At 48.0% G+C, this 22443-nt stretch overlaps 1 protein-coding gene across 1 annotated transcript; it reads right to left on the bottom strand.

Annotated features, from left to right (window-relative positions):
* Positions 1–11712: 11712 nt before the first annotated feature.
* On the bottom strand, positions 11713–13264 carry LOC145798830 (uncharacterized). Its single transcript, XM_082887935.1, has 3 exons — positions 12677–13264; positions 12496–12594; positions 11713–12287 (listed from the first exon to the last, which is right to left on the bottom strand). Exons 1-3 carry the CDS (start codon positions 13079–13081, stop codon positions 12183–12185), a joined length of 609 nt encoding a protein of 202 aa, XP_082744061.1. The 5' UTR covers positions 13082–13264; the 3' UTR covers positions 11713–12182.
* Positions 13265–22443: the final 9179 nt, after the last annotated feature.

Genomic DNA, 22443 nt, shown 5'->3' with positions numbered 1-22443 from the left:
AGAATAAGAACACACAAAGTTTTCAAAAATAGATATCATGGTTAGTAGAGGCCGATCTTTGATCGGGCGAGCGGGGGTGCTCACGAAGTGACCTTCCCTAATCGTACCCAAGTTCCCGAGCCAAGGCAACTTTGGTGATGACGGACACGTGGCCTTTGGCACCGAGTCAGGGTTTCCTAAATTTCCCATTAAAAAACATTTAGGTGGCGACTCTGTATCTGGCAAAGTAGTCCATGTTTGGCACTTCTTTCAAAAATCTGTTTTCTTAAAACGATTTGCCGGATTTGGACTCTTTGGTTCAGACTTAGAACCGTGACTACAAGTCGAGTCCGAGCTGTAGAGAGGTCCCCCGCGGGCTTGTTACAGTTTCTGGCGACTCTGCTGGGGAGTTAGAGAACTTGACTCGAACTCTTGATATCTGTTTTTGACTACACTTGTGTGTTTCTTTGCATTGCATTTGCATTGGTGCGCCTAGGACACCGTGTTTGCCATCTGCTATTCCTGAACGGTTTGTCGGAGGCTTGTCTTGTCAAGGCATGACCATAAGGCTGACCGGTTGTGGGCTCTGCCAGTATGGGAACACAAACCCCGGTTTTACCGGGGCACCCTCTTTGACCTTTCGACCTAGTGCATATTCGGATCCATAGTGACCATTCCAAATTAGGACAGGTTACTTACCCGTTTATAGGTTGTTTGAAACCGCTCTGTGCGTAGTGAAACCCTAGCTCCTGACAAAATAGGACAGGGAAACCCTACCCCAACATAGGGGTGTTTTGGCTCTCACTTATCTGTTATGTGCTTTAGAGTGCGTCTCTACAGGAATGCATGTATCAGTATATGAGTTTGGGCATCAGGCCTGCGGGCATCAGTTCAGTATATGAGTTTGGGCATCAGGCCTGCGAGCATCAGTTCAGTATACGAGTTTGGGCATCAGGCCTGCGGGCATCAGCCAGTATTTGAGAATCAGTTATATCTGCGGGTATCAGATTCTGTTTTAGGAGACAGTGATACAGGGATAATAATCAGTGTTTGAGGACAGTGTGTATTCAGCTTATCAACTGTGTGTTGTTATGCCCGGCTGTGTGTCATGCATTTTATTTTAAGCTGTTATGCTGTCCATTTATCTGTTTATTTATTTCCTTTTCGCTTTATTTATCTTTTGCTAGGTCAGTTTTAGCACAATTGCTTCCAACCCAGCAGGCATCCCCCAAGCACTTTGGACACGAGGTCGTCGACTCAATCGATCTGAGGATCTAATCGACGGACAGCCAGTGTTCCATTCTCTACCCCCTGTTACCAGAAGAAAGCAGAAAAAGCGCAGTGTATCTGAACAGAGATCACCAGAATAGTGGTTTCCCCCATCAGTGGACAGTCGGATTGAGATCCCCATTGAGACAGATCTGCCAGTAGTTCAGATAGATCAAAACAGTATGGCAACGCCAACAGGAGTTGAGGAGATGGTGCGCCAAATGCAAGAAACCATGCGGGCCATGCAGCAGGACGCCGTTCGCCGAGATGAACTCGCCAAGCAACAGGCCGAGATTATGACCCAGCAGGCTGAGCTAATTACCCGATTGCAACAGCAGAATGCTGCATCTGCTTCACATCAAGTCCCTCCTCCGGCAGGGGCTCCATTACCTGAGCAGGCACCTACTGTTCAGAACGCCCCACCAAATGCCCAGAATACCCTGCCGAATGTCCAAAACTTACAAGAGGACACGAATCTTCCAACGGGGCCAGCTCCGCCCCCGCTTCCACCACAACTGTCCAAGGTCCATGCACCCAATCGCCCCGACTCTCCCTTCGAGTTCGAGGTTGATCATACAGCTCTGAAATTGAGCAAACTTGAGAAGCTCTTCAAGAAATCCCAAGGGGTCAAGGCTATGCCGGATATCGAAGACGGATATACCGAGGAGGCCGTGACACTCCCCGATAGGTTCAAAATGCCACAAATCGACCGCTTTGACGGGTCTGGCGACCCCATGGTCCATCTCCGACTGTTCGCAGACATCTTGCGGCCAATGGGCCTAACACGACCACAGAAGCTTTCACTATTCGGCCGAACCCTGTCGGGTGTGGCCGCCCACTGGTACGCAAAGTTACAAGATGAAGTGAAAAGGAATTGGGATGAAATGGCTGAGGCCTTTGTTGCGCAATATTCATACAACACTCAGATCGAGATCACAACCCGTGATCTCGAAACGACAAGGCAAGAGCCCAAGGAAAATTTCTCGGACTTTGTAATCCGATGGAGGGCGAAGGCGTCAATGATGACTTTAAGGCCCACTGACAAAGATCAAATCCGGATGATTGTGCGCAATCTCCACCCAAAATTGATGCTGAGAATGATTGTAGTCCCCTTTCCTAATTTCGCAGATTTACATGAGATGGGGGTGCAAATCGAAGATGCAATGAAACAAGGTCTGTTTGACCACGACAGGGAACAACCGAGGAGGACTTTCAACCGTAACAACAATGCGGGCCCGAGTGGCGCTGCAAATACAAGAGCCTCGGAAGTCAGTATGGTCACCACCACTCCCCATCCCCCTCCCCCTCCAAGGCCCATGGCTGCCACACCCTTCTCCGGCGCATCCGTAAGCAACACACAAACCAACAGATTCCAACCGCGAGGCCAAAGAACCTTTACCCCATTATATATGCCCCTATCCAAAGCTCTAGGGGTATTGATCAGGAAAAAGCATTTGAAACCCCTGGAGCCAAAGCCACTACCGAGTCCACTCCCTCCCTCTCATGACCCAACAAAGTACTGTGCGTATCACCAACAACACGGTCACGACACCGACCGTTGTTACAGATTGCGTCATGAGATCCAGGATCTTATTGACAAGCAGGTGATCGCGCCTCCTGATAAACCCAATGTCACAACCAACCCTCTCCCACTACATAACCAAGCTCCTCCTCCCAATAGAATCAATTTTATCCAGACTGGGGTCGCATCTTACGATCCTAGCATCTATATTACGCCCACCCACCTACCCAAGCCGGAGGTGCTCCTCCCCAATTGCACTGACTTCTTGTGCATGGTGGACATCTCCAAAACCCAACCAGAACCGATGGTGGTGACCGTCGAAGATAGGGCAGGGCAAATTTTGGGAGAGAATGAGATTGTTGAATCTGGGACTGGACAGAATTTTGCTGGGGTAGCCTATGATCCAAGCGAGTACATCCTATCAACGAGCCGAATTGGGCTAGGTATAGAATTGCCAGAGACAGGAGAGCTATGCATGATCCGGGGGGATGGATCTGGGCTATGGGCAGATGATCTGACAGCCGTAGAGGAGGACTTTGCCAACCTGCAATTTTTCGATGACCAGGAACCGGGGGATGCGTCAATCAACTGGTTCGATTATGAGGGATCAGCGGAGACCACTGGATGGCTCGAGGATCAACCAGATGAAGTGGGGGAAGCCCAACCAGAACAGAGCCCGACAGGGGCAGAGGTATCAGCTGTGGCCGGAATGGCCGAAAGTCAAGTTGTATCGCCGGAGAGCGCCGGTGCTAAGAATTCCGCTCGGGACATGGGCATTATGGATACGGGAATTGTTGAACAACCAGCTGTACTGAGGCAGCTGGAACAAGAAAAGTTTGAGGAGGCAGAGAGAATTAGGAAAGCTAAAGGCCCTGAGGGGACCGAAAGTGCTGTGTGCACGAAGATAGAGAATGCTGCGAGCATGTGGACAGGAAGTACTGCGAGTGCAACTAAACCGGAGCCAGACAGGTGTCTGTTGGCTGCCGACGGAATGTGGTGGGAAGACGATGACTTATGTCTTGCCCACACGGACGAAGACTGGGGAAATAATCAACCGGATGACACTTGGTACCTCGATGAGATTGATCATATGACGAGAAGTGGACGGTACTTCAAACCCCCACACCTGGACCAACCCGAGGCATCCGGGAAGGATAGAGAAGCAGAGAAACAGAAGGAGAAGCAGATTGAAGAGGAAGCTGTGCTGAAACAGTTAAAAAAGATACAAGCAGACATCTCCATCTGGGGACTGCTAATGGCATCACGAGTATATAGGGAAGCTGTCCTATCTGCTATGGACAAGTCCAAACTCTCCATAGACACCACGCCTGAACAGCTGGTTGGGCTGGTTTTTCCGGGAGGAGGTTCCCCGGCATTAACCTTTTCGGACAAGGAGCTACCGCCTGAGGGCACAAATCATAACAAACCTCTCTATATTTCTGTGGAGTGTAGAGATAAGTGGATACCGGTGGTACTTGTTGATACCGGGTCTGCGATTAATGTCTGCCCGACCAGAACGGCATATGCAATCGGGTTGAAGCCCGTGGACTTCGTCCCAACTACTCAAGTGATCAGAGCATACGACAATACCAGCAGAGAAGTGATGGGGACTGTTAAAATTCAAACCAAGGTTGGTCCAGGACAACACAACATTGAATTTCATATCTTGGACGTTCCTGCAACCTTTAACCTACTTTTGGGGCGACCGTGGTTGCACCAGGTCAAAGCAGTCTCTTCCACTCTACATCAGATGCTAAAGTACCCTCACCGGAAAGGGGTAGCGATCGTTTTTGGGAATTCATCAATCCATCCACCGCCGGAAGTGTCCACACCTGTCTTGGAGATCGAGCACGGCACGGAGGATGTGTTTTTGTCGGGGTTCACTTTGGCCGAGGCTCAAGTGGTGTAGAATGTCATGGCTGTGAATGAGGGTATGTACGTTAGTGCTCAATCTATCTACCTCATGAACAAGCTAAAACATACCCCCGGGATGGGATTAGGGAGAAGCAGCCGGAAGGGCGTCTCAGTGTTGGCCGAAGTGCCACACAACCCTCACACCTTTGGACTGGGTTATCTGCCCACCAAAGAGGACTGGGTGAGGAAAGGGAAAGAAATGGCCGGAAGGGCCAGAGCAAAGAAGGCTGGGAAGTCATTTGAGTTAATGCATAGGCCCATCTGGGGTACCCTAAATGGACGCCTCGTCCGGGAGGGGGAAGATTTTCCATTCTGCGGCTTCCCAGAGCCATGGCTGAACGCGGAGAGGAAGCGCGTGCCTGGTTTTGAAATCTTCTTCGACATACAATTATCTGGGGATGACGTTACCGAAGCGCAGACAGACCCACCAACTGAGGTTGAGCAGTGTAGAGCAGTGGATCCTGAGAGCACAGAGCTTGAAATGGGGGTAGCACTGGCGAGTCTACTTTTAGATTCTCCGATCGACCAAGAGTGCTAGGGGGATAACTCTTCGGTTTCCATGATTGGAGATGAAATAGCTGCGGGCTTTCCAGCGCTGATCTTGGATGCATCTATCGCACCTTCTCTCATCTGGCAATATGAAGAAGGCTTTTTATCTAGCAGCTCCGGGTCAGGTAGTGAGCCGGAATCTGATTCCACCGAATCTTGTGCGTCGGAATCAGGTTCCAGCTCGACTGAGTCTGAGTCCGGTATTCCTGGGGGTGATAACCCGGATGCCACAGTCCTGTCTAGGTCGTCATTTTCATTTTCTTTTGAGTCTGTTGTAACAGAGGAATCTGACGGCTTGGAAATATTTAATGAGAATGATGTGGATGTGGTTTCTGAGTATTTTTCTGTGCCTTTGATTTATTGCTTAAATCAGGATTTTCAAAATTTTGATGAAAACAACGAGGAAGAAATTCCTCCAGTTTTGCAACGATTAATTGATCAAGAGCAGGAAAGATTTGTTAAACCTTTAATGGATGAAATCACTACTGTGAATGTTGGTACTGAGAAGGACCCGCGGCTGGTCCAGATCGGGTCCACGTTGTCTTCGGAGGAGCGCGAGCGCTTAGTCGCTTTATTAAAAGACTTCAAAGATGTTTTCGCGTGGTTCTACGAAGACATGCCTGGAATCGATCCTGAGATTGTACAGCACCGGATCCCTCTTGATCCCAAGGCCCGCCCTATCAAACAGAAACTCAGAAGGATCCGCCCGGACTGGGCTCTCAAAATTAAGGAAGAGGTCACCAAGCAAATTGACGCAGGGTTCCTGCTGGTATCTGAATACCCAACTTGGTTGGCCAACATTGTTCTGGTGCCAAAGAAGGACGGCAGAATTCGGGTCTGTGTAGACTTCAGAGATTTGAACAGGGCCAGTCCGAAGGACGACTTTCCCTTGCCACACATTGATGAATTGGTGGATTTCACGGCAGGACACGCTTTGCTTTCGTTTATGGATGGTTTCTCAGGCTATAATCAGATAGTAATGGCACCCGAAGACCGGGAGAAGACTACATTCACTACCCCGTGGGGTACATATTGTTATAGAGTGATGCCATTCGGGTTGAAAAATGCTGGAGCTACGTATCAACGGGCAGCAACTACAATATTGCATGATATGACCCATAAGGAGGTCGAGGTGTATGTGGACGACATGATTGTCAAGTCCAAAGAAAGAGAGGGCCACTACACCGCCTTACAAAAATTCTTTCAAAGGATCAAAGAGTTTCGGCTGCGACTGAATCCCCAGAAATGCACGTTTGGTGTTACAGCAGGAAAGATGCTAGGGTTTCTGATTACACAAAGGGGCATCGAGGTCGACCCTTCCAAAATCAAGGCCATCTTAGAAATGCCACCACCAAAGACTGAAAAGGAGGTGCGAGGCTTTCTGGGTAAAGTGCAATTCATAAGACGGTTTATTTCTAAATTAACCTTGACTTGTGAACCACTTTTTGGTCTCCTGAAGAAAGGAAAGAAATTCCAATGGGACGGCCGATGTCAAGCAGCTTTTGAGCAGATCAAAGAGTATCTACAGAACCCGCCCGTGTTGTCACCACCAGAGCCGGGGAGACCGTTGATATTGTACCTTTCGGTAACTGAGACTACCATGGGCTGCATGCTCGCGCAGGAATCAGAAGACAAAGTGGAAAGGGCCATCTACTATCTGAGCAAAAAGATGCTGGATTACGAGACCCGCTATACACCGCTGGAGAAGGCTTGTTTGGCCTTGGTATGGGCAACCAGGAAGCTGCGGCACTACCTGTTAGCTCACTCTGTAATGTTGGTTTCGCGTTTGGATCCCATCAAATATCTTTTCGAGAAACCAGCACTTACGGGTAGGCTAGTTCGTTGGCTGCTGTTGCTCTCCGAATTTGATTTGAAGTATGTAACGCGCAAGTCAGTAAAAGGAAGAGCGGTAGCAGAGTTCCTTGCCGACCACCCGGTTGAGGGGGATGAAGCGGTTGAGTACCTATTCCCAGATGAAGCCATTCTGCACGTCGAAGATGAAACTTGGACGATGTACTTTGACGGAGCGTCAAACCAGTATGGGTATGGGATAGGGGTGTTGCTGATAGCGCCTGACGATTCCCGTATCCCTTTAGCATTCAAGCTCCAGTTCAAAGTCTCGAACAATGAGGCAGAGTATGAGGCATGTATTGCTGGCCTGGAAGCAGCCCTAGAACTAGGGGCAAGACGGTTGGACGTTATTGGGGACTCAAACCTTGTTGTGTCTCAAGCAAAAGGAGATTGGAAAGTCAAGGAGGAAAGGATGATAATTTACCACCAAACCTTGGATTTGTTAATTCCTCGGTTTGAGAAGCTAAATTTCACCCACCTCGTAAGAGAGAACAACAGGTTTGCAGATTCACTAGCAACTCTATCTTCCATGATAGACATCCCGTCCGGAGTCCGGATGCGTCCAGTCATTATTGATCAAAAGTTTGCGCCAGCATACGAGTCGATTTCCGCCATAGATGAGGCTCAAGACGGCAACCCCTGGTATTACGACATCTGGAACTTCTTGGAAAAGGAGACGTATCCACTAGGGGCAAATGCCAAGGATAAGAGGGCCATCAGAAGAATGGCTGCTCAGTTCATTATCTGCGGGGGAAAGCTGTACAAAAGGGGTCATCTGGGAATGCATAAGCTCTATGTAGAAGCTGAAGAGTCGAAGCGCCTGATGGAGGCCATCCATGGGGGGGAGTGCGGTGCACAAATGAATGGAGTAATGCTGGCCAGAAAGATCCTCTGACAGGGCTACTACTGGTCAACCATGGAGGAGGATTGTATTAGTTTTGTTCGGCGATGCCACAAGTGTCAAATTCATGCAAACCGCATGAACATCCCGCCGTCAAAGCTGTACAACATGACTTCACCATGGCCTTTTTCGGTTTGGGGAATTGATGTGATCGGAGCTGTTACCCCGAAGGGGTCAAACGGGCATGAGTTTATCTTAGTAGCGATAGATTATTTCACAAAGTGGGTCGAGGCCCAATCATATGCGGTGTTGAAGGCGTTGCACGTCGCAAAGTTCATCAGAAACAACATCATCTGTCGCTACGGGGTGCCAAACGAGATAATTTCAGATAATGGTTCCCATTTCAAGAAAGAAGTGATAGCCTTGTTGGAAAAATACAATGTGGCTTTCCATAAGTCATCTACATACCGGCCGCAAACCAACGGAGCGGTTGAGGCTGCCAACAAGAATATCAAGCATATACTGCAGAAGATGGTGGGAACCTACCGGGATTGGCCAGACAAGCTGCCATTTGCTCTGTGGGGCTACAGGACTTCAATCAGAACTTCTACTAGGGCGACTCCATATTCATTGGTCTATGGAATGGAGGCTGTTCTACCCATCGAGATTGAGGTTCCGTCGTTACGAGTATTGGCTGAATGCCAAATAGCCGAAGCAGATTGGCAGCAAAGCAAATTCGAAGAACTCATGCTCTTTGATGAAAGAAGACTGAAAGCACTGTACCACATCCAAGGCTATCAACGCAGAATTACCCGGGCTTTCAACAAGAAGGTTAAGTCTAGGAATCTGAAAGAAGGAGATTTGGTGCTCAAAGACAACCGAGCTCCCATCCACGACCCAAGGGGCAAGTTCAAACCCAATTGGATTGGTCCTTACAGCATCAAAGCTATCTGGTCAGGTGGAGCTATGGTTCTGATGGATCTAGATGGCTTGGAGTTCTCACAACCGATCAATATGGACAAGTTGAAGAAATATTACCCTTGAGAGGCTCGCTAGGCCGAAAACCCGAAAGGGCGACCTAGGCAAAAGTCAGAGCACAAAAAATTAGAAAATATAAAAACTGAGCTCGCAAGGTTGAAAACCCGCAAAGGGCGACCTTGGCAAAAGTTAGAGCACAAAAGGAGAGTGAAAATACTCGAGTGAACCTGGGCCTGAACTACGTAAGGCTTGATTCCCATCTTTGGGATACGTAGGCAACTTCACCTTGAAGTTCAGCCATAAACTTTTCCCCGATCAACTCTGTCCATTTCGATCATCTCAGTCATCTTTATCCATCAGCATTTATCGCGATCTCCGGTACAGTGCTGTTCAAACTAGGGGCAACTTTCCGTTGCCGCGACGGTGCAAAGTTACGCAGACTAGGGGCAACTTTCCGTTGCCATGAAGTGCCGCATTGTTCTTCAGACTAGGAGCAACTTTCCAATTGCAGGGATCTGGGGTTGTGCATCTCAGTGACAGATCTTCGGCGTGCCCAGTTCTGATCCACATCGAAAATAATTTTGAAAAGTTTTAATAAAAGTTGACTTTGTTCAAATTAATCTTTTTACGACTACGACCATTTTTGGACCAAAGCGGAAAATTTTCAGTACCACAACCTTCAATTTCATTGATTTCAAAACTGAGTTCTCCTGCTCTTGCATTACAATCGAGGTTGTTTTTTTAGTACATTCATAAAGAAAACTTGAAAATGCTAAATAAGCAATAAATTTGGGGCATAGTTGAGTCAAGTATCTCTGCGTCCCCTCCCAGAGCTGGACGAAGCATCTGATGCCAAGCTAGGCCCAACCTGTGCCTCCTCATTGAGCCAATCCAAGCACTCGTCGGACAAAGTGCAACTGAAAGCGGAAGCAGGGGCCAGGAGCTCTCTAGTCCTCCATGTTGTGGCATATCGGGCAAGCTGTGCACCCCGGATCGGGAAAGCGGCTGGGTACTCAATCCCCTCCGGTGGGCAGGTCTGATCATGACCGAACTGACGCAGGAACCGGAACGGAAAATAGAATACGCAGTGGGTTAGGCCAATCAATTGGATCCCAATCAGCCGGGACATACTATAGCTCATTGCCGGGAGGTTGAGCCAAGGACAATGCCAAGCAATGCCGTCTGCGGACAAATTGCACATCCAATCGAACCACCACCTTTCGTCAAGAGCATTGACTAGGTGCTGTCGAAAGAAGTAGCCTCAAGCTGAATAGGCCGGGCAAGAGTCCACAACCTGCAACTTGTCCATTAACCATACCTAGGGGAGGGATGGAAAATGAGAGAATAAAGAACAGAGAGATGTACGATGAGAGAAAGGTAAGACAAGGGTTTTGTGAGAAAAACCGAGCCTGAGGGTCGAGTGATGTGAGCAAATATATATGTAAGGTTGGGTGGGAAACATTACCTGCAGCAGCAGTGGACTCCCAGCAAACCTAGTCGCCTCCCGGCGATAGACAGAATCTAAGCCCATCAGTGTCTCGGCCAAGGTCATGGCAATACAGCTCTTTCCTTCTCTCAAGCCTTGGGCGACTTCAATCAGGCGAATGCTAGCCCCGCCGAAGCCCAAGGAAAGCAGAAAGTGAGACAACAAACACAAGCAGAGGGCGTGTTGCCGGAAACCCTGCCAATAATGGTTGCTGCGGTCACCGGCGTCGGAAAAACGATGGATCAAGCCGAGGATGTCCAGTTCCCCACTGCAGATCAGAGATCGAGCGTCATGCGCCGTGAGCCCACACATCCGCCCTAAAGCCTGAGCATGGCTAAAACGGAGCTGGGGCAAGATCACTTCAGAGCATTCAGACTCCATCAAAACCTGAAAATCTTCGAAAGTGGGACACATCTCTTGGCCGCCAAAGCTAAAAACGTGCGTCACTGGGTTCCAGAACCTTGCCGCGGCATGGAGAAAAGGGAGCTGTAGCGGGGTACGGCTCAGCGTGAATAGTGCATTCAAGCCGAAACCCCGGAAGTTCAGCTTTTCCGAGCCATCTAGAGAAGAGATCCAAGATGCGAGATTTTCCACGATAAACGCCTCCATCTTTGTGCAAAACTAAGATGAAATGAATGTTCCCGAAGTTAAGGCTTTTATAGAGAGAAAAACACTATTCACAGAGACACGTGTCAAAAACCAGGTGGCTGCAGGAATAAGTTGCCGGCCGGCCACCTTTTCTGGCTGGCCGGCCATTCTCTTTTTCAAAATCTAGCCGGCCGGCTCCCACTCTCCACAAAATTGGCCGGCCGGCTCCCAAAGGTGGCCGGCAATGCTCCAGTGTACCTCCTTGGCCCTGTTTTACCCTTCGAGGAAAAATTTCAAGCATTTCCATGCAACGGGAGAGTCAAAGGCCTTCATTTCCCTCTGTTTCGGATGCGTTCTGGTGCCCAGATCGTCCGAAGTACGCTCTGTTGTTGCTGAGTTTTGTTTATCGAGTTGTTGTTTTGATTATCGAGTTGTTGTTTTGCTTATCGAGTTGTTTGTCGAGCGGACGTGTTTCGTGTTTTCGAGTCATTACTCTCTGATTAAACAATCTTTGTTTAAGTCTTGTTTATTTACGTTGTCAACACTGTTGTATTTTGCTTATTGAGTTGTAAACTTCCTAAGGTTCTGTTATATCTTAGTAAGTTGAGTTGCTTAGTTTGTTGCGTCGGTTCACTACCTGACTTGGTGATTACACAATGCGCATTCCCATTCAATTTCTTTTTTATGCGAAATAAAATGTTGCGATACGATGCTAAAAGTTAAAGTACAAACACCTTTTCAAAAGCTGTTTCATTCCATCATGCTTTACAACAAACAAAGGTACAAGTGTTACAAAAAATAAAACTGCCTAACAATGTGCAAAGTGCTACAAACTACTAGCAAAAAGAAAAATAAAGCAGGAAACAGCAGCATCAATGTCCTCGGGAGCGGGAATGAGAAGCACTCCTCATCCTCTTCTGCGGAACAATCTCTGCACCATCATCATCATCTGAGTCGGAGCTGTCATCCTCAGGATCCCCCTCAGCCTCGCCTCTGTTCCCCGAACCAAGACCAGAGCCCCCCTCCTCAGCAGATGTCTCTGACTGACGGTCGGTAGCCTCCTCCTCCTCCTCATCATCCTCCTCCTCCTCATCGGGCTCCGCCTCTACAACATGAGCCCTGCGTCTGCGGACAGGCCCTCCTCGAGCTCCTCGAAAAGGCCTAGATGGCCCGGCTCCTCGGAAAGGCCGGGATAGCCCAGCCCCCTAAAAAGGCCCGGATGACCCAACTCCCTGAAAAGGCCCAGATGGCCCAGTTCCCCAAGGAGGCCCAGGTGGCCTGGCCTGCGGCTGACCGGACCATGAAGGCATCTGAAAACAAAGAGTTCAATTCAAATACATCAGTCCAAATATATACATCAGATGCAGATACAAGCAAAGGCTACGTAAAGTGGGTGCATGTAAATACAGTGTACAAGTGGGGTGTGTGTCAGATGTGCTCTACACAAGTAGTCTATCGATGCAGTAGAAATCAGCATGTCATCAGAAGTATGATAAATGCCAGAAAACTGAAAGGTACCTGAATGCCCGCGATAGACAACTGTGCCTCCCTCCGCAGGACCATGCCCTCGAGTGTGGCCACCAGTCCAACCACCTCCTCCATGTACCCTCGCGGTGGCTGCAAATATGAGCTCATAATCATCAGTGAACAAAAGAATGTCTAAACATCTGAATAATGAATGAAAAACAGTGGAGCATACCAGCGGTGAGTCAGGATCAATGGCGTATCGATCACTGGGCATCGGAGGCTCTAGCGGGATCGGGGTCGGAGAGATAGCCCCATACTGCCACGCCATCAACTCAGTTGGCATATCTGGCCATCCAGGATGAGGATAAGTCGACGGAATCGGAGGAACCGGTCTACCCCCACCTCTAGATGCACCAGCCCCACTGGTGGGAGGGGCATCTGCAGCCCGAGCCCGGGCCTGGCCCGAGGATGACATACCAGCAGGCCTCGTCATCGGGGTACGAGCTTCCTTCAATGGAGGCATCAAATATGTATGACGGTAAGTGCCGTAATCCCCCTCCTCGAGATATAGTAAAGCATCACTACCTAGCATGGCGCCGACTACCTCCGAGAAAGAGAGTCTGTCAGCAGTCCGCATACTGACTGGGGGTACTGCGGGAGGATCCTGAGAAAGATACCCCCATACCTGATGCAGAAAGCGTTCCCCCAGAAACCATGCCCTGCCAACCGGCCCTTCGAGCAGGACCCTATACTGGGAGGTGTCCGACCCTCCGGTATACTGAAGTCGGAGACCATCACCCAAAGGCGCCCAAGGCTGCCATGTGATCTGCGGATGATAAATGCATAAACCAATCAGAAATCGGGAATATACAGAGCAAATCAAAGATGAAAATGAAAGGAACTGAAAGTTCTGAAGTACCTCTGACTGCCGCACAGTGTCAAAATACTGTCGCAAGTAAATGAGGGTCTCTCGGGGTCTCGGCCGGTGCGGGCCCTCGAATACCAATGAATATGGGGTCATGGGAGGCCCTGCCACCTCCAACTCTGGGGCTAATGCTGGGAAGTATACATAGACCCATAACTGAGAAAAACAGTGCAGAATGTAAGTACGAAATGCTGAGAGCAAAATACAGACTGTAAAAGTGCGCTGTGTGTGCAATGTACAAGTAATGAAGAGCAGAAATGTAAATCAAGGGGACAGAAAAGTACCTCCCAGGCTCTCCAGTAGCCGCCAAGTAAATCTCCCCGCCCGCGGGAGGTCGCGCTCATATAAAAGTAAAGGGTAGCCAGGCCGGCGCCACCCCAGTCATATCAACTGACCTGTGATAGGTCAACCAGAGCACTCAGCAGGTATAGCCCGACCGTGTTCCCTCTATTGGCGAACAGGGTAATCCCGAAGAGGAACATAAGGAAACCACGGGCGTACTGCTCCGTCTCCTCAGGAGTCTCGGGCACCATCTCCGCCCGCCGGAAGTGGGAAGAGAACCAAGTGTATCGGACTCTCCCAGAAACCCTGTCAACAGGCGGGCGAGCCCCCAATAGATACATCCAAGCGGCCTCCCACTCGCCCATATCCTCATCATAGGGGATGGGCTAACCTCCTATGTCCAGGCTGGTCAACACAGCGAAGTCTAGAGGCATCATGGTCATGTCCCCGGTAGCAGAGAAATGAAAGGAGTTGGTGGTGTCCCACCATCTCTCTACCAATGCTGCCATCAGTGTCCTCCTGGCGGAACAACGTGACAACCCAACGCAGAAGGCCCCGAACCCTGCCAAGTCTACTAAATCTCGGACACCCTCCGGGAGCTCAGCGTACCAGTCCCGCGCGGCGATAGAACCATACCCCCGTACACTGCGAGAACCAACCTGCGTTTAGAATGAATACATGTGTCAGTAATGAAAAATTTAGGCTGCGTGCCAATGAAATGAAATGGGCTGCGTGCCAATGAAATGAAATGGGCTGCGTGCCAATGAAATGAACTGGGCTGCGTGCCAATGAAATGAAATGGGTTGTGTGCCGATGAAGTGAAATAAGCTGCATGCAAATAAAATGAAGTAGCTGTGTGTTCAGAAGTGAAGTGTACGAACTGTGTGTTCAGTATAAGCAACTTTCAATCAGTGTGGGCTGCGTGTTCACTATTCTAATCTGGGCTGTGTGTTCAGAAAATTTAAAGTTTGGGCTGCGTGTTCAACTTTCAATCAGTGTGGGCTGCGTATTCACTATTCTAATCTGGGCTGCGTGTTCAGAAAATTTAAAGTTTGGGCTGCGTGTTCAACTTTCAATCAGTGTGGGCTGCGTGTTCACTATTCTAATCTGGGCTGCGTGTTCAGAAAATTTAAAGTTTGGGCTGCGTGTTCAACTTTCAATCAGTGTGGGCTGCGTGTTCACTATTCTAATCTGGGCTGCGTGTTCAGAAAATTTAAAGTTTGGGCTGCGTGTTCAACTTTCAATCAGTGTGGGCTGCGTGTTCACTATTCTAATCTGGGTTGCGTGTTCAACTTTCAATCAGTATGGGCTGCGTGTTCACTATTCTAACCTGGGCTGTGTGTTCAGAAAATTTGAAGTTTGGGCTGCGTGTTCAACTTTCAATCAGTGTAGGCTGCGTGTTCACTATTCTAATCTGGGCTGTGTGTTCAGAAAATTTGAAGTTTGGGCTGCGTGTTCAACTTTCAATCAGTGTGGGCTGTGTGTTCACTTTCGAATTCGGGCTGTGTGTTCGACAAATCAGTGTTTGAGCCGTGTGTTCACCTCTTAACTAATGTGTACGGTACGTTTGCAATTAATTAATGAGCCGAGTGTTCAGAAATTCGAGTGTTTAGACTACATGTTCAGGATGCAAGCAAAGTACTATGTCATAAGCTAAACTGCGTGTTCAAACATAGCAAAGGTGCGAAATATACGAAAAATGCAGAAAATGAAGTAAATACCTCTCGGGCCTCATGAGAGAGGTGATGCTCTGGCTCTCGGAGAAGCAGATCCCCAGCTGCTCGCTCATCAAAATTAGTGAAATGACGGAAAACGGCACGCGGAAGGACATGTGCTGGCGGAGCGTACCTCCCGGGAATAAAAGGGCGGACCCTCGGGGGTAGAGTCATGGGATCAAAATCGTCTCCGACACCTGGAAAGCCTCCGTCGTGGGGAGAATTACCCGCCATTTTCAAAGAATCTGCAAAAGGAGCAAAAATGAGCGAAAATGAGCCAAAATTGGAAAAAGTCAACAAAAGTCAACTCTCGGGAAATGAAAAAGTCAACAAAAGTCAACTCCCGAGAAAATCTTCCAAATATTGAGACAAACTTACCTCAAGTGGCGAAAATGAGAAAAGAAGCTCCGAAACCGAAATTTAATCGCTTCAAAGTGTTTGAAATTGAATATTTTTGCGAAAACAACTTGCGTGGGGCGTTGGAAAACACGTATGGAACTCAGATCTGGAGAAGAAAGTGTTGTAGGAGGCAAGAGAGGAGAAGATCTCGGCTGCATTATATAGGCTCCAAGTCTTGGGATGAAGGAGCATGAAGAAAGGAGGTGAAAAGACCAAAATGCCCTCGGATTTGGGTATATGGCCGGCCGGCCACCTTTTCTAGCCGGCCAGCCATTTCCTTTTTGGAAAACCGGCCGGCCAGCCATTCACTTTTTGGAAAACCAGCCGGCCACCTCCTATCCCTCATAAAACCGGCCGGCCATGTCCCTCACAGGCTCACCTAGCTCCCTGCAAATTTTGAGGAAGATTGGAGTTCCCGGGACCTGAAAAAGTTCAAGAAAAGTACACTTCCGGTCGCGAAATTGCTCCGCCGGAACTTCAGCTTCAAGATCTGACATGTGTCTCATCATCATTCATCAAAATCAAAGTGTATCCTTTTTGAATGAGTTGCAGCCTTTCCGGGAAGCGGATTGGAGGCCGTGATCGAGTTACCTTCGCCGAAACACGCATTTCCGTACTCGTTATTTCATGACAAACAGCACCCTGATTTAGGCTCGCTTTGCACTATCGTGCACATAACTTGCATTCTCATGAGCATACTCACATTTTTATGCACATTTCTTGATATTGGCATACCTCTATGCTTGAGCATGCGTTGTCACGCATGTTCCACTCTTGCATTGCGATGCATTCACTCACCGGCACTGCGTGTGTCAAACTTCCAGAATCACATTGGATATATGTTGGTAGCATATTGTACTTGTTGCAATTTCTCTCTTTTACAGGCACGATATTGTATGTACGGTTCAATTGAGGCTGGTGCGACCAGACGAATCGCGCAGGTATCGTATCTTCTCCAAGTGAGACGTGGCGGGGATTGAATAATCCTCCGCATTCTTAACTGCATGAAATGTAGTTGTTGCCTTGCATTCTTGCTTAAAACTGTTGCATCTATTTGCGAATACTTGCTTAATTACAGCTTGCTGCATTTGCATGACCATTGAATTACCTCCGGCTCTGTGCATATCATTTTTCATTTTGCCCCCTTTGCCTGCGGGCATGCCTGCGGGCACATCTCTGTTTATCTTGTACGTTTGTCTAAGTCTTCGGCCTTGTCAAAAATGGGTTGTCTCTGGGCTTTGACATTCACTCCCGTCACTTGTGACTTCCGAGTTCTGTCAAAGAGGGGCAACTGTAGACATCCCATTTTTGACCGACCTTAAGACTCAGACATCACCGATTGAGCGCTCGGTGACGTTGCATATCGTGCTCGTTCAGAAGTCTCAGAGTCGTGGCCGTAAGCCCTGCCTCCGGATTTCCGAACCCTCTTCTGTGCCTTGTCTCGGTTTGCGAACCAGACTCGGTTTTCTCTGTTTCTTTCCCCGAGGGGAGGGAGAGGTCCCGTAGACCCTCTCTCAGTGGCCGTGGGCTACATTTGGTGGCCGTAGGCCATTTTGCCCATTTCGGAGCCCGGTTTCTGGTTTTTCGGGATCGTTGGCCGTGTGCCTCGGTTTGGGACCGCTTAACCATCTCCGTTTGCTCTAAATTTTGGCATACATCTTGTTTTCTCCCTTTCAAGGGACACTGGGGTCTGAGAAACCCACTTCGTGGCCGGATGCCATTTTCGGTGCTTAACAGCCCATTTTCGGGACCCCGAACTGCGCGTTTTGGCCCCCGAACATTCGTTTTGCAACGGTTTTCATTCATTTTTGGCAGATACCTCTGTTTTATCACTGGGAAGGTCACTGAAGGGTGGGAGGCCAGTAATTGTTGCAGCAACCAGTTATACATCCTCCGACGCCCTCCGACGCCTGTTTTTCACACTTCCGGGCTAATGTTGAACACCTTGGGGGCATTTTCTTGAACTTTGAACCACATATTTGTGATGTACACACATGGGAGGACCCTAAAAGTTGGTGGCCGGCCACTAATGTTGCTTGACCCTTTTGAACCCCTCCTTCCGGGCTAATGTTGAACACCTTGGGGCCATTTTCTTGAACTTTGAACCATATATTTGTGATGTACACACATGGGAGGACCCTAAAAGTTGGTGGCCGGCCACTAATATTGCCTGACCCTTTTGAACCCCTCCTTCCGAGCCAATGTTGAACACCCTTGAGCCACTTTCTTGGGCTTTTAACCACAGGGTTGTGTTGAGGACACATGGGAGGACACCATCATGTGGTGGCCGGCCACTAAACCAGCTTGACCCTTTTGACCCCTAGCCGGCCGGCTAGGGGATGTGGCCGGCCGGCCACCTGCAACAAAAATACTTGGCCGGCCGTAATCCTCACACTGTTCACTTTACAGCTGTATAGCTTTATCCCCCGAAAAATATCTGTATCCGCGGGATATTTTGTGGGGGAAAGTTTGCCTCCTTTTTCCCCCACCTTTACACCTTCTTTTGTTCCATATAACCAAGGGCCAACACTTATTTTTGGGGTTAGAAAAAATTGTCTTCAAGCCTCACTACACATATCTCCCTCCATCTTTCTCATTTTCCTAAAAATCCCTAAGTTCTACACCTTGTTTTCTTCATCACCACCAAGCTCTACCACCACCACCCCATTTCAGCAGCAAGGGGGAGAATTCCAGCAGCTTAGAGTCATCAAAGTTGGTCCAAGAAGCAACAAAAGACTTGTCTCCAAGGGTGAGTTGCCATTTCCCTTTTTTTTGAGCTTTTCTTTGCAACATTTCTTAGCCATCTATGCTTTTTTCTTTGAGCTCTGGCCATAACTGAAAGTGGCCTTGTTTTGAGCTCATTTTCATGTCTCATTAAGGGCTCAACCCTGTTTGAACCCTCCATCTTGCACTTGCTTCATTATCCCTCTAAAATGTCATTTTCTTGCATGATATTTTTAGCTTGTGTGTGATTTGTTTTGGAGCATGTTGTAAACTGATAATAGGATTATTTTGAGCCCCTCTTCAACATTGAAGAAGGGCTCAACACTGTTTGGGACTTCCATGTTGTACTTGCCTTTATACTCCCTTTTTGGTCCCATTTTTGCATGCTTTGGAAGCCTATTGTGCTTTGGTTTTTGGCCATTTTACAGCACTGAAAATAGTCTCATTTTGGTCCATTCTTCATGTTTCATTTAGGACCTTTCATGGTTTGGGACCTCCATATGCCACTTCATGTTATATCTCTCTTTTGGTCCTCATTCTTGCATGTTTTGTTAGCCTATCATGCTTTTGTTTTTGGCCATTTTACAGTTCTGAAAATAGTCTTATTTTGGCCCATTCTTCATGTTTCATTAAGGGTCTTTGGCTGTTTCATGAATATTTTGCATACTTTGTGTTATAGCCACTTTTGAGCCTCATTTTGCATTGCATTTCTAGCATGTTTTTATACTGTTTTGGAGATTTTACAGTTCTGTAAATATGCTTATTTTTGGTCCCTCTTCAATGTTGTAGAAGGGAATTTTTCAGTTTGGGCTTTGCATATACCACTTGCCTCTTTGACCACCTTTTGGCCCTTTTTCTTGCATGGGAGTGCAGCCATACCTGTGTTTGTTTTTGGGGTTTTTACAGTTCTGGAAAACATCATATTTTGGGCCCCTCTTCAACTTTGTTGAAGGGCCCTAACCTGTTTGAGGACAGCAGCTGTGAGTTGCTTCATAATCTCATGTTTAGGGCCTTTTTTTGCATACCATTGTTGCCCTATCTTTTCTTGCTGTTTGGCCATGTTTTGAACTGGAAAAATGCTTATCTTGGGATTGCCTTACTTCTGTATTTTCATTGCATGTCCATATTGTGCATGTTTGGTATAGCTATAGGCCATTTCGGATGCCAAAATTCATATTTCGGGAGAGATTCCATGCATCGGGTGTGTTTTCGCCTCATTCCGGGGCTGTTTTCCCCCACATTTCATTGCTGAAAATCCATTAATATGTTTGCATACCATTTCCATGCATTTGCATTGCATATACCATCGCCTCGGTTTGCGTGCCTGTGTGCACGCATTTCGAGGCACTTCATTTTCATCTTTCGGCCTCTTATGTGAGTGTGTGTTAGTATAAGTCCATGTTGCATTCTATATGCCATTTCCATGCATTTGCATTGCATATACCATCGCCTCGGTTTGCGTGCCCGTGTGCACGCATTTCGAGGCACTTCATTTTCATCTTTCGGCCTCTTATGTGAGTGTAGCTGAGGCTCTCTCATGTTAGTATAAGTCCATGTTGCATTTTCCATGCATTTGCATTGCATATGCCATTGCCTCGGTTTGCGTGCCCGTGTGCACGCATTTCGAGGCACTTCATTTTCATCTACCGGCATCTTATGTGAGTGTGGCTGAGGCTCTCTCATGTTGGTATAAGCCCATATCACATTTCCATGTCATTTACATTGCGTATGTCATTTTCTCAGTTTGCGTGCTCGTGTGCACGCATTTCGAGGCATCTCATTTTCATAGCATTGTGTATGTTAGGATTGTATCTTAGTTGCATTTCATGCATGTCATGCATATTGCATCGTGTTCGGGATAGGAGTTAGCCCGGGCACGGAAAACGAGGTACATTCCGTACTCCGAGTGACGGAATGTGTCTCAATTCCCCAGTCACCGACACTCCGGATCATCCATGATGGAGTTAGGTTTTATTGTGTTTTCATGTGCATTCATCCTATATTGAATTGTGCAATTCGACTCCTCGGCCATCATGCCTCGGTATGCGTGATTGGTGGCACGAGGATCGAGGCATGCATATATTTGTGAAAATACACTGCTATGCCCCTTTTCCTGCTCTCTGTTGCAGCAAAATCAGGAATCAGCAGTCTTCCGGGGCTCGACGCGCTTTCCAAGAATAAACTGCTAAATAGAGGCTAATTGGGGCATCCCGGTTGATTTTTGCGCAAGGCAGCCTAACATACATCATTCATCAGAAGCGAGGCAGTCCCTGGCTTGCACGCCAGTTTTACAGCTTTCTTAGTTAATTTGTTAATTAAGTAGGAATTTGTATATTTTTCGGACTGTAATATTTGGACTGTACTTTTCTTTCATTTGGGACTGTATTATTTATTCGGACCCTCTGCGCGAGGGCAAAACTGTAATAAGTGTGCGTGAGTGTGATGTATGTCTTCCAACCCCACGTCTTTCTCCCTTTTATTTATCCGCTTATGATGGTTAGATTAGGGCATATTTCAATTAGCATACAGTATGATAGCATGTTTGCATCATTCATCTGTTTTTGTATGCACCGGGCTCGGCGCATCATACTAACTGCATTGTACTTTCAATTCCAAATTGAATACATGTTAGTTGCCGCATTCCATATGCCATGTTTAGAATAGCCGAGCCTGCCATCGTTGCATTTTTGCATGTGTTGCATTAGGCATTTCTGTATACTTAGGATTCATGCATGATTTCTAATGAGTTTCTGTTTTGGCTTGGAGTACTCGGTGAGTTTTATGCTTTAGCATCCTTGCATGTGTGTGAGTGACTGCCATGAATAGCATGCTTACCATGAGGCTAATTGCTTATGTGATACAACTGCCTGAATGCCTGTGGGTGAAGGTTGGGTTACTTAAATTGGAATAAATCATCAAATGTTTTAAGCCTACCTGCGGGTAGCAAACCATCTTTCAAAAAAGCAAACATGAAATGTTTTGTTCCAATTCGGGCGACCCAGTCTATACTTATATGTTGTGTGCATCACATAGTGACCTAGGCTAATAACCGGAATAAGAACACACAAAGTTTTCAAAAATAGATATCATGGTTAGTAGAGGCCGAACTTTGATCGGGCGAGCGGGGGTGCTCACGAAGTGACCTTCCCCAATCGTACCCAAGTTCCCGAGCCGAGGCAACTTTGGTGATGACGGACACGTGGCCTTTGGCACCGAGTCAGGGTTTCCTAAATTTCCCATTAAAAAACATTTAGGTGGCGACTCTGTATCTGGCAAAGTAGTCTATGTTTGGCACTTCTTTCAAAAATCTGTTTTCTTAAAACGATTTTCCGGATTTGGACTCTTTGGTTCAGACTTAGAACCGTGACTACAAGTCGAGTCCGAGCTGTAGCGAGGTCCCCCGCGGGCTTGTTACAGCAGCCCCCTCGGCGAATGACGTCGTTAGGCCGATAAAGCCTCCAGATTCGGAGCACCCTTCGTAGATTTCCTGACTGGCCAATCGAAGTCTCTGGATTCGGAGCCCCATCAGCACATGATGTCATTGGGCCGATTAAGCCTTCGGATTCGGAGCGCCCTTCGTAGATATCACGATTGGCCAAACCAAGTCTCCGGATTCAGATCCCCCTCGGCGCATGACATCGTTGGGCCGATAAAGCCTCCGGATTCGGAGCGCCCTTCGTGGATATCACCACTGGCCAATCGAAGTCTCCAGATTCAGAGCCCCCTCAGCACATGACGTCATTGGGTCGATTAAGCCTCCGGATTCAGAGCGCCCTTCATGGATGTCAAGACTGGCCAATCAAAGTCTCCGGATTCAGGGATTGGCCAAACCAAGTCTCCGGATGTGGAGCCCCCTCGGCGAATGACGTCGTTGGGCCGATAAAGCCTCCGGATTTGGAGTGTCCTTTGTGGATATCACGACTGGCCAAAAAGTCTCCGGATTCGGAGCCTTCT

Source organism: Camellia sinensis, chromosome 9, assembly GCF_055761805.1.
Source record: "Camellia sinensis isolate YWXY chromosome 9, ASM5576180v1, whole genome shotgun sequence".
In the NCBI taxonomy this organism is placed as follows: domain Eukaryota; kingdom Viridiplantae; phylum Streptophyta; class Magnoliopsida; order Ericales; family Theaceae; genus Camellia; species Camellia sinensis.
This window is presented reverse-complemented; position numbering and strand designations above follow the sequence as displayed.

Bases quoted from the DNA above. Each gene is read 5' to 3' on its own strand.
- LOC145798830 (XM_082887935.1), bottom strand. From the start codon at position 13,081: ATGCGGACTGCTGACAGACTCTCTTTCTCGGAGGTAGTCGGCGCCATG. The intron at 12,595-12,676 runs GTATGCTCCACT...TCATATTTGCAG, and splicing joins TTGATCCTGACTCACCGCTG to CCACCGCGAGGGTACATGGA. The intron at 12,288-12,495 runs GTACCTTTCAGT...CTTTGTTTTCAG, and splicing joins TGTCTATCGCGGGCATTCAG to ATGCCTTCATGGTCCGGTCA.